At 50.9% G+C, this 16576-nt stretch overlaps 1 protein-coding gene across 2 annotated transcripts; it reads left to right on the top strand.

Annotated features, from left to right (window-relative positions):
* The first annotated feature begins 5321 nt into the window (after positions 1 to 5321).
* Positions 5322 to 13063, top strand: SLC35C1 (solute carrier family 35 member C1). Of its 2 annotated transcripts, XM_077767445.1 has the most exons (3): positions 5322 to 5356; positions 6669 to 7195; positions 10768 to 13063. In XM_077767445.1, exons 2-3 carry the CDS (start codon positions 6700 to 6702, stop codon positions 11325 to 11327), a joined length of 1056 nt encoding a protein of 351 aa, XP_077623571.1. In that variant the 5' UTR covers positions 5322 to 5356; positions 6669 to 6699; the 3' UTR covers positions 11328 to 13063. The 2 variants fall into 2 exon arrangements, with proteins under 2 accessions (XP_077623571.1, XP_077623570.1); XM_077767444.1 differs by lacking the exon at positions 5322 to 5356 and having other exon boundaries at positions 6104 to 7195.
* Positions 13064 to 16576: the final 3513 nt, after the last annotated feature.

The following is a 16576-nucleotide window of genomic DNA, read 5'->3' as shown; positions in this document are numbered from 1 at the left end:
AGGGAGCAGTATGGAAACTCTCTGTACCTTTTGCTCAATTTTGCTGTCAACCTAAAACTGCTCTAAAAAATAGTCTGTTTAAAAACAAAACAAAACAAAACAGGGGTTGCCTGGGTGGACTCGGTTGGTTGAGCGTCCAACACTTGATTTCAGCTCATGATCTCACAGTTCGTGGGACACGCTCATATGCTCACTCACTCGCATGTACCCTCCTTCTCTCAATAAATAAACACTTAAAAACAAAAAACAAACAAACAACAACAAAACCCTAAATGGTGTAAGGTCTGGAATGCATGGAGCCATTTTCTAACCATATGGAGCCTGAGAACAAAGCCAATACCTAGAGAAGAGCCCAGACCAGGATCTGTTGGGTGACATTCTTTGAGCTGCTGGGTCAAGCTGCACCTAAAACCAGAGCTCTCCCTGGACTTTCTGTGACATGAGCCAGTAAAAATCCATTTGCTTCAACAAGCTCCCTCCTGCCACCACATGTAATATCTGGGATGAGAATCAGAGCCTTTTACCTTTGAGACCAGAAGGGTCACTACATAGGTCCTGGGACCCAGAAGACCAACTGGAAAACCTGGGCTCAGGATGAGCTGAACCTATGCTACAGGATGAACCTTAGGTCAGTTGTCAAACTGGGTCTCACCTCCTCACTGAGTGGCCTGGGGCTAGTGACTCGGCATCTCTGGGATCTCAATTTCCTCACCTGTAAAATAGGTATTATAAGGGGCGCCTGGGTGGCTTAGTCGGTTAAGCATCCGACTTTCGCTTAGGTCATGATCTCGCGGTTCGTGGGTTCGAGCCCCGTGTCGGGCTCTGTGCTGACTGCCAGCTCAGAGCCTGGAGCCTGCTTCACATTCTGTATCTCCCTCTCTCTCTGACCTTCCCCTGCTCACGCTGTCTCTCTCTCTCTCTCCTAGAAATAAATAAAACATTTAAAAAAATTTTTTTTAAAAATAGGGATTATAAGCAAACTGCCCCTCAGCATTGTTGCAAGGGCTGACAAGTTGTCAATTAAACATCTGGCCTGAAGCCACCCTCCAACACGCGTTAGTTGTTAGTAATCCGCCTCTGCCAAGAGGGATGGACACTGTCACTCTGTCCCCACAGATTCGCTGCTCATCCGGGGGAAACACTTCCTGCTCATAGATTATCCAGATGCATATTACAGGGGTGATTCTAGATCTCACAAAAACCAAAAGGGCTGCGCAGTCCAGAGCTAGGTGCTTTACAGAAGCCAGACCAGGAAATAAAGGTGGCGGCTCTGCTAAGGTAAACACTCTGTTAAAGAGCATCTGGCTCCTTGCTAATCCTCTGCTGTTTTGCACTCTCCCCACCCCCTCCCCCACTGGGACTTGTTTTTGCTAACAAGCCCTGTCCCTGGCCATGCATGCCACGCTTTGGGATCTGCCCATCCTGACATTGGCTCTCCCACTCTTCATTCTTATCCGGCAAATGGGCCCTGCCTTCTGAATTCTCCACCCCATGTCTTCCTCTGCAGCTAGAGTTCACTGCCTGATAATTGTACCCCCTACATTGCTGGCTCAGACCCAGTACCAGCCAGTCCCAAGCCTTCCTGGTACTTTATACATGAGTTCCGGCAACAATGAATTACCCATCAGAACACTGTCTCAACTGGGACTATGGTTGCCTACAAAAAATAGAATACCGCTATGCAATGGCTTCTGCTGATAGGGGTTTATTAATCTCCTACAGTAAGGAAGAGGCAGCCAAGTGCTGAGATGACAGCTCACCTCCAGGTTTCCTCTCTGCCATCTTAAACTTTCCTCCTCATATCTTTCATCTCCTGGTTACAAGATGCTGCCCTTCCAGACCTCAGCTGTCCCTTGAAGACAGAACATATAAGATAAAGATGCAATAAAGACTATATTTATATCAAGAAAGCAAAGCTTTCCCAGAAATCCTCGGCTAATGACTCACTGGCTAAAAGTATGTCACACGGTCACATCCAGCTACAAGGGCGTCTGGGGAGTAGGTATTCTTAGGTGGAAACATTGACGTACAAATAAAATACGGGTAATGTTAGTAAGAAAGAAGGATAAATTAATATAGGGTAAAACAGGGGTCAAGAAACTACAAGCAGTGAACTAAACCTGGCCCATAGCCTACCTTTATAAGTCAAGTTGTACTGCAACACAGCCACACACTTTGTTTACAATACCACCACAGCAGTGTTGCGTAGTTGTTGCAGAGGCCATATGGCCCACAGAGTCTGAAATATTTACTTTCTGGTCATTTACAGGAAAAGTTTGCCAAGTCCTGGGATAGACAATTTGTAGCATCTACCGCAAGTACCGGCAGAGGAAGGACTTCATTTTTTTTCTGGAAAGAATGTATTATTTTCAAAAGAACAGTCCAATCTTCATAAGAAAAATTTGAACACTTTTTGCTCTGCTTGCATTTATTATTTTACAGCTTACTGATAATTTTTATTTTGAATTACATATGAGATAAATAAGGAGCCTCATAAACTTTCAGGGCTTAGGACCTTCAGTTGGCCTTGATTTTCAAGCACGTCTTCTAGGGATCTGACTTCCATTCATCCCACAAATCGGTACTAAGCATCTCCTATGGGAAAGACATGCTAGGTCCTGGATAAGGACAGGATGAATGGATGGATGGATGGATGGGTGGAGGGAGGGAGGGAGGGAGGGAGGGATAGAGAGATCATAAACTGAGAGAGAAAAAGAGAGAGTCAGATCAGAATAATTATGTCATGCCATCTCAATTTTGCCTAAAGAATGTGTATGTGAAAGGAAGGGAATATAGACTACAGTGGGTATGTGGCTAAAGGTGTAGCTGCTGCTGTAACAGAAATCCCTTGATAACCACATGGGTACATAAAAACCATGAGTTGATCTCCCTCTTATATAACAGTTTCCAAGTAGTCAGTCGATGCTGGCAAGTGTCTTTGGTCCACCCAATCAAGGACTCTGGTTCTTTCCATCATATTGCCCCCATAGCCCCTAAGACATTCACCTTGCCTGCAAGGTCACAGCCAGGTTATAGACACATTTGGGTCCCACGTTATGGAAAGAAGAGACAAGAGCACGTTAGAGCACACACCTGAGGTTGTACAGCTCAGATCTGGAAAGGAGCAGGCATCACCTCCTTTTAACCATCCATTAAGTCACATGGTTCACCTCCCCCCAAGGGAGGTTGGGAAACATAGCCTCTGGCTAAGCAACCCCAGGACTAGCTACCATCCAATGATTTTGGACAAACAGGAGAAAATGACTTTGGTCATTTTGGTCATTTGGTCATTGACTCAGGTCAAACTGACCTGAGAGGTCAGTTCTGTTCACTCTGTCTGGGAGAGATCGCCTTCTAACGTCCTCAGTGGCTCCCAGCCAAGGCAAGAATAGAGCAACACCCATAAAGGGCCCTCCTTCCTGGATTACTACAGCCTTCCACCTGCCAGGATGATGACTTTACGTTCTGCCTCACACCAAGTTCAACACCCACTAGGTAATTACTCTTGACAAGGCCTAAAACCACACCCTCGATGAATGCTTTAAACAATGAAGATTCCTTAAGAAAAATTCAAAAGCAAACCAGTTGTGCGAAGTACACACCTCCTGAGGCCTTAGACCTTAGAAACACATCCCTCCTCCTTTCCCTCATGTAGAACGAAACGGATTAGAATCTGAGAAACTTGGAGTACTGGCCTATTACAACCTTAATGCAGGGGAGTGAAGTTAATGGAGGAATTTCAGGTACAAGGTAAGGGGAGAGTTTGGAGACAGGGATACATTTCGGTTACCTGGATGGTTGAGCGCCCAGACTATGCCCCACATACCCGGCATGGACTGCCCGTCTCTCTCAGTGAAGGGCATCTGGCTTATATATAGCATGTATCTCTTCCCTAGGGGTGCAAAGGGGCAGCACATTCATTAGATAAATTAATTCTGTTACTCTGCCAAGGAGAAGGGCCCTTCCAGGAAACCAGGGCCTCTCACAGACAAGTTTGCCCTGTTTGTCATTAAACTATTTGTCAAAGTGAAATATCAGCCCTAAGAGAGAAGAGCAAATAGGCAATGCCCTTAACAAACTAAACCCCACAGCCTCCAGAGTTTGGCCCTGGAATGAGACTCTCCAAGTAGGATTCTGATGACCAGCTCAGTCCCTTTAAGTCTTTCTGTTCCCCAAAGGGTAATTTGATCCCAAAGGCAAAAAGGTGACCCGATGGCATTCTCCAGCTGGATGCTAGCATAACTAAGAAGCAGGAAGTCCCCTCTCTGGAGGAAGGGGGAGTGCAGGTACCAAGGAGCAAAGGCCAGAGGGCTGGTGGAAAAGAAAAGGCCTGGGGCAGAGCTCTACTCTGGGAAATTTGCACCTGCCTTGGGGCTTATTAACCCTTCCCGTTCCACAGAGTACACCAAGGGCTGTGTTAAGCTGGGGCCAGGGCTTTGCAGTTAGCATGTGAAACTTTAAATGTACTCCATAGACTTTACCCTTTTATTACAGAAATTTTCAAATGTGCACAAAAGCAAAATGACCCTTACAACCCCCCCCCATGTACTTACGCCCAGCTTGCCTATCTTATTTTATCTATCTACCCACCTCTTTTTTTTTTTCTCTTTGGTAAGTGTTCTGAGTATTTTAAAGCAAATCTAAGACATCTCACTTGTACAGTAAATGGTACTAATTAAATGGTGTTTGGAATACTGCAAACAGATGGGAGTCCCTACTTTCAGCCATACCAGCTAGAGTAAGGAACAAGAAGTTTGGGACCCCCTGGTAGAGTCCCGCCACCCCCCTTCTTTATTTCACAACAAAGAACAAAGTGAGACGCCCAACTTTGGTGCTAGAGCACAAACCAGAGAGAAATCGGCCCTCCAGGCTGCCTGGTGAGAGACGAACTCGGGCTGGGGACCGACTTCCCAGGCCCAGGCCCTGGGAGAGAGCGGATTACTCTCCCGCTCACTACCCGCAGGAAGAATGCGGGCTGTTCTCAAAAGCACTTCTGGAAGCTCCAGCTGGGTGCGCGGCGGGCCAGGGATGAAGCCGGGTCCCGGGACATGCAAGAGGCGGTAACTGGAGCGAGGGATCGCGGGCGGGCTGGATACCAGGGCTGGGGTGGCCTTGCAAACAGAAGTATGCTTGCTCCCACGAGGGGCGGGACAACCCAGGGCCAAGTTCAGGCTGGGGGCCGGGTCGCTTGCCGCCGCCTCCGGGCCCCACGTGGGGAGCGGGTCAGCGAGGTTGGCTTGGGGCCCACGCCCGGGGGCTGGGAGCAGGAAGTCGTCTTCATTGGGCGCGGCCCTAGGCGCAGTGCTGCAGGTGCGGCGCTAGGTAACGCGGGCGGGCGGCCAGTGCAGAGGAGGAGGTGAGCGCTGGGTCGCCGAGGCCCCGGGGCCAAAGCTAGTGGCTGGGCCTGGCTTGAGGAAGGGGTGTCTTGGAAGGGGGAAGGAGCCCAGGGGGTAGGGGGTGGTTGTTGCCTTGTGGCTCCGATCCGGCTCTGCTCGAATGAGGGTGGGGGACAGATCCCGCGCGCTGATTGAAATCCAGAAGGGGTGGTGTGGGCCTCCGGCCTCAGGGAGCGTCGCGGGGTGTCTCCTGCTTGAAATAGGGATGGGGGAAGTGAAAGTGGGGGAGAAAGGCAGGGACTGCACCCTGGGAGAGTGAGGTGGGGCTAGCAGAGGGAGGGAGGGCTCGTAGGGAAGTCTCTGGACGCCGGGGGATGCGAGGCTCCGCTAAGGCTCTGGGGCTGCTGTCGGGCCTGGGATGGGTGGTGCGGTGGACCTACGAAGTCGGGGGCAGTTCAGCTTCTGGACAAGACAGAGCTGGTGGGGGCGGGGGGAGGCTTGCAAGAAGGGTGGAGGCCCAAGCACCTATAGGAACCTTCTGCGGCGGCCGATCACCCCCAACTATCCCCGGGCAGGGAGCGCACCGGAGCCTAGAGGAGGAGAGGGCACAGACGCAAGCCTGACTCGGAAGAGTGTTTCTGGCCGGCTGTGGCTTTAAGGATGACGCCGGGCGTGCGGTCCCTTTAAGGAGGGGTCGGGGGCGTGTCAGGAAATGAGTCCTGGGCCCGCCTCGCGGGGGAGAACGGCCTCTGCTGTCCGGAGGCTCCGAGCTGAACGGCAGCGAACGTTCCGAAGGCCTGTGTGCCGCGGGCTTCGGCAGGCCCGGCCTCCTCCCGCGTCCTTTGGACCCCCGCCCCGAGCACCTCTGAGCTGCCCTGCACCCCTCTTTCCAAACCCCTCGCACGCCTTGCCTCCGTTCAGCTTCCTGCATGCCTCCCCTTTCTCCCTGCAAACCCTTTCGCCCAGGCCCATGCCTCCCTCTCTCCGCATCTCTTCCCCACGCTGTCCTCCGCCCTTCTCCAGCACCTTCGCCCTGCCTTCCTCCCCCTCCCCCTTCTCCATCCTTTCCTCGCCCTTCCCTTCTTCCTGAGACCCATCCCTATCAGGCCCGAGAGAAGACCTTAGCCTGTCCCTCACCCCTTCCCTGTGTCTTGTCTCATGAGCCCCCTCAGAGTGGGAGCAGATTGTGGGGCTCCACCCAAGGGAGGCCTCTAGGTCCTTCCCCCATGAGACAGTTGAGGGCTGTGGCGTGCAGAAAGCAGACAGGAGCTGACTGCCCTGGACTCCGGTTCTGGCTGTAGGGTGACCCACTTCCTCTGCTACCATGAACAGGGCCCCTTTGAAGCGGTCCAGGATCCTGCACATGGCACTGATGGGGTCTTCCGACCCCTCCGGAGAGGCAGAGGCCAGCAAGGAGAAGCCCTTCCTGCTGCGGGCGTTGCAGATCACACTGGTGGTGTCTCTCTACTGGGTCACCTCCATCTCCATGGTGTTCCTCAACAAGTACCTGCTGGACAGCCCCTCCCTACAGCTGGACACCCCCATCTTCGTCACCTTCTACCAGTGCCTGGTGACCACGCTGCTGTGCAAGAGCCTCAGCATCCTAGCTGCCTGCTGCCCTGGTGCCATGGACTTTCCCCCCCTGCGCCTGGACCTCAGGGTGGCCCGCAGTGTCCTGCCCCTGTCCGTGGTCTTCATCGGCATGATCACCTTCAATAATCTCTGCCTCAAGTACGTCGGCGTGGCCTTCTACAACGTGGGCCGCTCACTCACCACTGTCTTTAATGTGCTGCTGTCCTACTTGCTGCTGAAGCAAACCACCTCCTTCTATGCCCTGCTCACCTGCGGCGTCATCATCGGTGAGTGGCCAGCCAGGGCCAGGGGGAGTGGGGGTGTGGGGCACAGGGCCCGAAACCCCCAAAGATCAACCCCGCCAGGCATCTTTGGATTTTATCTGTCCCAGCTCCCAGGCTGCAATGTCAGATGAGGAAGGGCCTGGGGCCCAGAGAGAGTACGCTTCCTGAGGTCACCCAGCAAGTCAGGGGCCCAGCCAGGGCCCCACAGAACAAGATTCCCATCTTTAAATCTACCTTTCATTTCACAGAGGGGAAAATCCAAGGTATAGAGAAGTGAGGTAATATGTTGAAAATCACACAGCTAATAAGCGGCAGAGCTGGGATCTGATCTCAAGCAGTCTGGGCTCCCTATGCTTGACCACTATATTGCTTCTCAAGGGCTCAAGTGTCCTGACTCTCCATCCAGCGCTATTCCCAGAGAATGCATCTTGTAATAAATACACCGTCCCCCTCTGACCTTGTAGGCTCATAGGAATGGCTAAGACAGTGGCAAGAAATAAGCTTTGAGAGGTCTTAGCTGTCTTCCCACACTTGACCCTTAGTATATAAGAATTAATGACGGGCACCTTGGGCCAAGCATTCACATATAGCATCTCCTTGGTTCCCCAGAGGTCCCCTGGGAGGTAGCATCACCCCGATCAACTCCATACAGACAAGGAAACTGAAGCTCAGAGAGGTTAAGTCACTTGCCCAGGGCCACACAGCTAGGAAGTAGCCAAGCTGGGGCACAAACCCAAAGTGGCCAGACTCCCGGGCCTATGCTTTTAACCCCTCTGCTCTGTTCTTGTCCCCTAGAGATTAGAGCTGCACTATCCAACACAGTAGACCAACCACATGTCTATTTCCATTCATTCAAATTCAATGACATTTTAAAAATTCAGTTTCTCGGTTGCAAGTGTTAACAACCCTGTTCTGTAGCCACATTTCAAGGGCTCAGTAGCCCCAGGTGACCAGTGGCTACAGTATTGGACAGTGCAGATTATAGAACATTTCTGTCGCCACAAAAGGGGGTTTGCAGCACTCCGGGTAAGAATGCACCCACCTCCCTCAGAATCCTCCCCGGGTTGTGACATCCAGGTTGTGTCAGACCTGTTCAGGCTTTTCCTGGGGCTATAAAGTTCATGTTGGCTGACCTACATCTTCGCAGGTGCCTCAGAGTCCCAGGCCGACTCACACTGGTTGCAGGGGAGGGGCCCATCCCAGGCCGTCTGTCCTAGAAAATGTTACCGTCATGGAGCAACTGCTGGATATAGAGCTGCTCAGTCCAGGTCCAAGAGGGGAGAAGGCCAAGGTTAGAGTAGAAGGAGCTGCTGAGACCCCTGGCAAGTTTTCAGCTGCCCCCTCACCCTACGCTACCTCACCCCTGCCCAGAGCTGATGCAGAGTCCCAGGCCTCACTTAGCCAAATGCCTCAGGGACCTCCACTCCAGCCCCACAGACCCCATGGTGGGGAGAGGGGAGCCTCCTGGTGGGAGAATTTGCATAAAGAAAGGTGAAGTCACTCCGGAAACTGGTCCCAAGTCCTAAAAGTAATCAAAGTAGCTGATGGTGCGATAGATAGCTTCGGAGAAAGTGCTTCACTGGCCACACATATGGTGCAGGGGCCCCAGGCCCGGCCCCCTTTCTGCTGTGCTTCCCCTTAAGGTGGGTCTCAGGTGACTATCCCAGGGCCCTTCCTCCTTTCCCAGTACTGGGTGTGAGTCCCTCTAGGGTGTAGAGCCTTGGGGTGGGGGTCCCTTCTGGACTTGGAAGGTAATGGGCCAGAGGACTGCAGGGGGGCTGGAGATGGGGTTCTGACTAACCCTCCACACCCCAGGGTGGGTCTACAGATACCTGTTTGCAAAGGCTCCGCCAAGACCCAGAATACTGCCCGTGAGTGCCTGCTACCTAGCAGGTACCTTATCAACCTCCATGCATGCTTCCATTCAGTCAGCCAGCAAACATGAGCAGCCACCAGGCACCTGCCAGAGATGGTGTCAACCTTTGGGGTACAAATGTGGCAAATGTGGCAGGGCTCCTGGGCTCCTGGAGGGCACAGTGATGATGCAGGGCAGTAAGTGCAGTAAGATGCTTCAGGGGTGAGGCTGCGATGGGGGTATAGCAGGTGCTGCAGGAACCCTGGTGGGGGTGGGGAGGGAGGCAGGGTTGGGAATAGGGTAATCTCAGCAGGCGTGCTGGAGGCAGTACTAGATAGGTATAAGGAAGGGGTGAGGAGAGAATGTTCTGGGCAGAAGAAAGTACCTGTGTGTTTCTTCATGTTTGGGCCATCGCGGGACTCACCAGACAGGAAGCCACCCAAGTTAAGTGAGTCTGGAATGTTTCCTGAAGGTAGTAGGTGAGGCGGCGCTTTAAGCCAGGACAGGCCCTGAGCAGATCTGTCTGTACTTTAGGAAGATCATTCCAGTTGTAAAGTGGAGAGTAGTTTGGTTGGAGTTGGGGAGTGGGGTGGGGTGGGGGGGGGTCAAGGAAGTGACCAGGTATCTGCAGACGAAGGAAATGGGAGCTCAGAAAAGTTAAGCCAACTTTCCTCAGGCCATGCAGCCTCTAAATGGCAGAAGAACCCCATTGGATCCCAAATCTCTCTGACACCAAAACTTTGCCTACACCCCCATGTTACCAGATGCTGTGGCAGGGGGTATGACATGTTTAAGATTCGGCCCCTGCCTCCTGGGAAGGTGGGGTCTGGCTAAGGAGGTGGTACAATCCCCGTGGGCAGGTGACTCACAGCCTAGGACAGGCAAGGGGCCTTGTAGTTGGTCTACGGGCTGGGGCTATCAAGAAGGACTTCCTACCTGGAGAGGCCGGCTTTGACCTTGAAGAATGAGTAGAATCTCCCAGAAAGGAGGACGGTCTTTCTGGTGCAGGAAGTGAACAAGGACACTAAGTCCAAGCCTGAGAAGCTGGGAGATGAGAGAGACAACTTGGGGGACAATCGAGGGACAGAGACAGGCAAGGGTGCGGAAGGCCCAGCGTGCCAGGCTGAGGGGTGTAGACTTGATGGCGGGCTGTGGGAACCACAAGACAAGAATGTCAGAAAGAGTGACTGTCCCAAAAGACCTCAGGCCACAAATGATTCTAACTCATTATAGGCCCCCATTTTACTGACAAGGAAGCCAGGGCTCCGAGACCTTAGATCACTTGCCCAAGGTCACCTTAACCACTAAGCACTCAGCCCTTGGGAGCTTATTTCCACCAATACTTTCCAGGTGCCCCAGGCCAGCACCGTCGCCCGGTTCTGGGTTTCTGGGTTCTCCCAGCACGCCGCACTGTTTTATGGCCCTCATTACCATTGTAATTAAAGAAATAATTGGGAAATGAATCCTGTTGATGTCTTTCTCCTCTGCTAGAATGTAAGCTTCCGAGAAAGCATTGATGTCCTGAGCCACTTCCCCAGCCCCTGTATGGTGCTTTGCATGTACTAAAGAGTTTGGACATATTTATTGCAGAGAGGGCAGGGGGGACGGGATGGCGAGGGCGGCATTACAGGCAGTGGCCTTTGGTGGCAAAATTCTCTGTCCTTCTTCCTTCTTCCTCCCCATCCTCATCCCCTTCGCCCCTCCTCTCTCTCCACTGCAGGTGGCTTCTGGCTTGGTGTGGACCAGGAGGGGGCAGAGGGTACCCTGTCTTGGACGGGCACCCTCTTTGGCGTGCTGGCCAGCCTCTGTGTCTCGCTCAATGCCATCTACACCAAGAAGGTGCTCCCGGCAGTGGACGGCAGCATCTGGCGTCTGACCTTCTACAACAACGTCAATGCCTGCGTTCTCTTCCTGCCTCTGCTTCTGCTGCTGGGGGAGCTTCAGTCCCTCCGTAACTTCTCCCAGCTGGGCAGCGGCCACTTCTGGGGCATGATGACACTGGGTGGCCTGTTCGGCTTTGCCATCGGCTATGTGACAGGACTACAGATCAAGTTCACCAGCCCCCTGACCCATAATGTGTCCGGCACAGCCAAAGCCTGTGCCCAGACAGTGCTGGCTGTGCTCTACTACGAGGAGACCAAGAGCTTCCTCTGGTGGACAAGCAACATGATGGTGCTGGGGGGCTCCTCTGCCTACACCTGGGTCAGGGGCTGGGAGATGAAGAAGATTCAGGAAGAACCCAGCCCCAAAGAGGATGAGAAGAGCAGCATGGGTGTGTGAGCTCCTCTGGGGACCCGGGCATGGCCCAGTCAGGGAGAGTGCCCAGGGCAGCTCTCTGGACCCTGAGAAAGGTAGTCTGGAGGGGATATTGTTTACAAACCTGCTCACGATCTGGTGGTTGAAATAGAGCCAGTGTTTTCCAGTGATGTCAGAAAGTTGCCAAACCTATCTCGACCCCCTTTCCTGTGTCTGGGTTTTGTCCTCCCCGAGGGAGGAAGGACTCCATGGGAACAGCCAATTAGTTTCTCTGGAAGAGCACTAGCTTTCGGGGAGTAGGGGAAGGGCAGCACCCCATCCTGTCCCCCTTCCAGGGCCTTCTACCTCCATGTGACCTTTGGGGTTATGGACGGGCCACAACTTTAAGGGACAGTAGTAAGTCTTCACTTATACTCAGGGGACATGGGGGTATGACTCCCATCATGGGCCACCTGAAGGGATTTGGAAAACCACACGTCTCCGGGACCCACGACAGGCAGCAAAGCTTTGATCCCGCAAATCAGCCTTCCTCTGGAGGAAAGTGTGGGCTGGGCTGAGGGACAAAACAGACGAGCATTCCCTCTTCCCTGCGCCAAGACCGCCAGTCCCCATGGAAGGGCACGAAGGATCATTTGCACCCGAGCCTGGCTCTGGAATCCCCAGGGACTGCCGGCAGTTGGCCTCGGAGTGGGGCATGCTGTGGGAAAGGGCCCTTTTCCCACCATCTGCACCCTATGCTCCCAGCTTGTGAACATGGGGGCGCCACCCAGCTTTTACCGGGTAATCAGGGTCATTAATAGCCTCCCCCAGTCCCTGACACTGAGAAGCTCATTCCTCCCCTCCTGAGGAGCAGCCAGCCCTCTGGATTCCCAGCACCCGACTCAGGTAAGACCTCCTGGAGGTGAAGCCAGGTCACCCTCCTAACTCTGGCTTCCTAGGGCTTCATCCCCAAGGGGGCTGGTGGATACAGGGTCCTGGCTCAGAGCCCCATCAGTGGTGCTGTGCCTTCCCCAGAGCCTGATCCCTGCCCAGGTGTTGTAACCTGACTCTGATGAAGGTGATAAACTAACAATTACGGGAGGTTAGGGCTGAAAGAACCTTCCCCTCCCCTTACCAACACCCCCACCCCAGGGCTCAGGATGGCGGTCACAAACCTTGTCTCTTCTACTGTGGATTCTGTCCCACCCATCTCCTTGGGGTAATTCCTCCTGTTTTGTCCCCGTAAGGAAAGGTTGGGGACAGTGTGTCTTCTCACCCCCCAGTGGTTTCTAATGTAATTAGGCGGGCCTGATGCCCTGAACTGTGTGTTAGTTCATTAAAAATGGGAATAAGACACTATAGGGGAAACCCTGATGGCTGGGGTTCTTTTCTGTTTTGCAAGGCTAGTGCCTGACTTAGCTTTGATGGCTGAAGCCTCCACTTCAGAGATTGCCCGCCGCACGGCCGGACAAACAGCCAGGCTGCCTCTCCCGTCTGAGACCCCTTCGTCTTAAAGATCTTGATTGATTTCAATAACCGATCCTTTGGGCCATTTGGTTTTTTTTCACTTCCCACACTTTACATTTCCACGCCTGTGTTTTGAATTCACCAGTAAAGAGTGAGCTTGCAAAACCCTGGGCCCCAGTAAAAGCAGATCCGCAGGCCTGTGTGTGCTCTCATTCTCTCTCTCCCTCCCTCCCTCTCTGGTCCCCCCACCCCCCACTCCCCACATCGCTGTGTGACCCCAGGTGCGCTGTGTAATTTCCAGATCCTGTAAGTAATAAACCTTTATTTTTTCAAAGTTTCCTGATGGTTATTGCTAAAGGGTGTTTTGCAATCATAAGAACCACAGGGACCGTCCCCATTGCTTATTGACTGGCTGAGACCAGCACCAAACAATCGGTGAAGCTGGCAGAATTGCATGAGTGCCCTTGCAGTTAACCCAGGGGAATGCCTTTGTTACCTGCCACTTGCTTACGAAGTACCTAAGTCAGGTGGGTGACACCATCTGGAGAAGGAACACGGCTCGCCGGGGGTCTGTCGCACTGCTACGTGCTTTTGCATACAGCCTCTGTGGTATGTTGCCTGAGGTATCCCTCCCCCCAGAAGTTCACAGCTGCTGTGATTATCCAGTGATCTCCCCAGAGCAGCATGATCAAGACCATATGGTCTAATGAGACCATTAGACCACTAATTACGAAGGCCTTCATTGACTTCTCATGTGCTTAAGGGTCCGCTATACTTCAAGGCCGAGGAGAGCTAAGGAGGCTGGATTGGATAGCTAGGCTATCGTCAGTACCAGAGGAGTGGCTCTGGGCTGGACACTTAGGAAAAGATTCCCATAGGGAGGAGGACGGGTGACCACTGAGTCCGTGGGTCGTGCGTGGACTATGAGCTCTAACCCGAAGAGTGCAATAGCCTTGCAACCAGAAATCAGTGGCACCACCGGAGGGAAAATACAACTGACGCCTATAGTGTCTATGTCACCAGCTCACTCAGCTCTGTCACTCTTTATCCCCTGATCGGATGAGATATTCTAAGTCCAATCCCCAGTGTGATACTATTAAAAATAATAATGGATGTATAAATGATCTCAACCTACCCTGGGGAGGTACCCCAGCTCCTTGACAAATGCAGGCCTTCATGGATGCTAGATATTTTCCTATTCTATTCAGTGCCATGCAAACCAGCAAGCCAAGACTCTATCATTGGGCTCCTGAGGAATAAGGGCTTTTCCCAAAGACCCAGTGTATATTGTACTAGCAGAGGTAGAGCCTAATCCTGGAGAGGTCTCTTGGGACACCCTGGAAAGGAAAGTGGGCACCTATGAAGAGGGTTCATTGGGACACCATCCAAAATTTTCCAGCAACAAGGTCAATGGAATAGGAGAAAAACAAGAAGCAAAAACTGAGATCAAAAGCTATACCTTAACTGAAATTCAAACCTTTCTTGAAAATTTTATGCAAAAGGAGGGAGGGGAACCTCCCACAAGTTGGCTCTTGTGGGTTTTCTGGTGTGTGTGGAATAGGCTCCGCATTGTGACGCACAGCTGTCAAAATGTGTCAACTGGCTGGTATCTCTTAAAACCCCCAAACCCATGACTTTCTTAAAGAGCCATCTTGGCTCTATGTTGGTTTCTTCAAAGACACCATAGATCCTGAGCCCTCTCAGCTTTCCCCTGAACTGGTCAGAACTAAAAGCACACCTCACGAGGTATCCCTGCCACCGAGGGGAAAGTTGGCAGAGTTATTGGGACCCCTAGTGAGAAGAAAGAAATGGGAAGGCAATGGCCCCTAAAGCCACCCGTATTTGGACTAGGGCCCTCTTTCTCACTTGGATATTGATGGCCTGGTGCCGGGCTCATCCTTCTACTGTGATCCTCGTTCAGGTTCCCAGCACATGGAAAATATCGAGATGAAGCCCATCTCCTGCTGCACAAAACAGGCATGATCCAATGGGTTTATCATCTCCATGACCACAATGGCCCAAATGAACCATCTTCCATTTCCAACCCTAAAGAGGCCCTATTTGACTTTGAATCCAGAGAGGTTTTTAGTTTTAATGTTTATACATCCATTTTGAGAGAGAGAGAGAGAGAGAGAGAAAATCCCAAGCAGACTCCAGACTCAGCATAGAGCCCGATATGAGGCTTGAACTCACCAAACGTGAGATCATGACCTGAGCCGAAATCAAGAGTTGGATGCTCAATCAACTGAGCCACCCAGGTGCACCGAGAAGTATTTTTTATGTTTGTTTATTTATTTGTTTTGAGAGAGAGAGAGAGAGGGTGAGGGGCAGAGAGAGGGAGGGAGAGAGAGAATCCTAAGCAGGCTCCTCACTGTCAGCACAAAGCCTGATGCAGGGCTCAATCCCACCACCACGAGAGCATGACCTGAGCTGAAATCAGGAGTCAGATGCTTAACCGACTGAGCTACCCATGTGTCCCCAGAGAAGTATTTTTACAGGGTGCTCCCCTATTTATAGGGCAGCACTATTGCATTTTACCAAGACTGTGGTAAACCATCCAAAGGTACAAAATCTCCTAGAAGAAAACTTACCTTCTCTCTCCGTCCCTTGAAGAAGTAAATCTTATCATGTCCTTGACATGTAAACACAAATCTTAAATGTCCTCTCCACAACTATTAGTAAAAAGCTTCAGCCCTCTGAGCAGGTGAACACTTAACTCCAACTGCCAAACAAAATTTGGATCCAAGCTGCTCTTTTATAAATTCATGAGTTTTGCCTTCACATACTCACCTCACAATTAAGATTTTAAAACAAATGCTATAAGGTCTCTGTGTCTATAGATCTATATATGTTGTAAATGTGAGATTTATTTCTACCTCTGTTAACATTACTAAAATTAATTCGTAAAGGGCTCTATTCAGTGGCTAAAAAAACAAGTGTTTATATAAATTAAGGATTCTGAAAACTCTCAGAAATATAGGAGAAATTAACCCAAATGTTTCTCAAGTTCTTGTGATCTAGGAGAATATTTGGTAAATAAAAGTTCAAGATTTTTTTTACTTAATTAAAACAGTTATGTCTTGAAAAATATCAGCATTAAATGTGATACTTTTATTCTCACTGGGTTTACTAAAGGTCCAATAAGTTCGGGTTATCTCTTGCAAAAGTTGTCAGCAAGAAAAGTAGCTTGGGATGACGTCTGGCTTTGTCTAATGAAATGAAGTGTCTGTCTAATGAAGCTTTTTGTGGGTTGTGTAAACATAATCGTGGAAGAAAGATTTTGATAGATGTTAAGTGGAATACGAGATTTTAGGTCAACTTTCCAGCAATAATTATGTATTACAGTATGTTTATTAAAAAATAGTTTCCCAAATCTTTGATTGCTTTTACCCTTAGAATTTTGCTAAGTTAAATTAAATGATGGGAGGGGCGCCTGGGTGGCTCAGTCGGTTAAGCATCCGACTTCAGCTCAGGTCATGATCTCACAGTTCGTGGGTTCAAGACCTGCATCAGGCTCTGTGCTGACAGGTAGCTCAGAGCCTGGAGCCTGTTTCAGATTCTGTATCTCCCTCTCTCTCTGACCCTACCCAGTTCACGCTGTCTCTCTCTCTCTCCCAGAAATAAAACATTTTTAAAATTTTTTAATAAAATATTTTTAAAAATTAAATGATGAGAATTCATTTAATGTCTAGATCATTTCCAAACAAGATGAAATACTGAAACATTAATTACTAATTCCTAAGCAAGCCTAAGTTTACCTACTTTTGACTTGCTATTCCAGAGGCACTGAAGAGCTTTGAGTCTGTTAGTAAACCTGTCTTGTGCCA

Source organism: Crocuta crocuta, unplaced genomic scaffold, assembly GCF_008692635.1.
Source record: "Crocuta crocuta isolate KB4526 unplaced genomic scaffold, BGI_CrCroc_1.0 scaffold330, whole genome shotgun sequence".
NCBI classification, from domain to species: domain Eukaryota; kingdom Metazoa; phylum Chordata; class Mammalia; order Carnivora; family Hyaenidae; genus Crocuta; species Crocuta crocuta.
The sequence above is the reverse complement of the archived record's forward strand: the minus strand, read 5'-3'. Positions and strand labels throughout refer to the sequence as shown.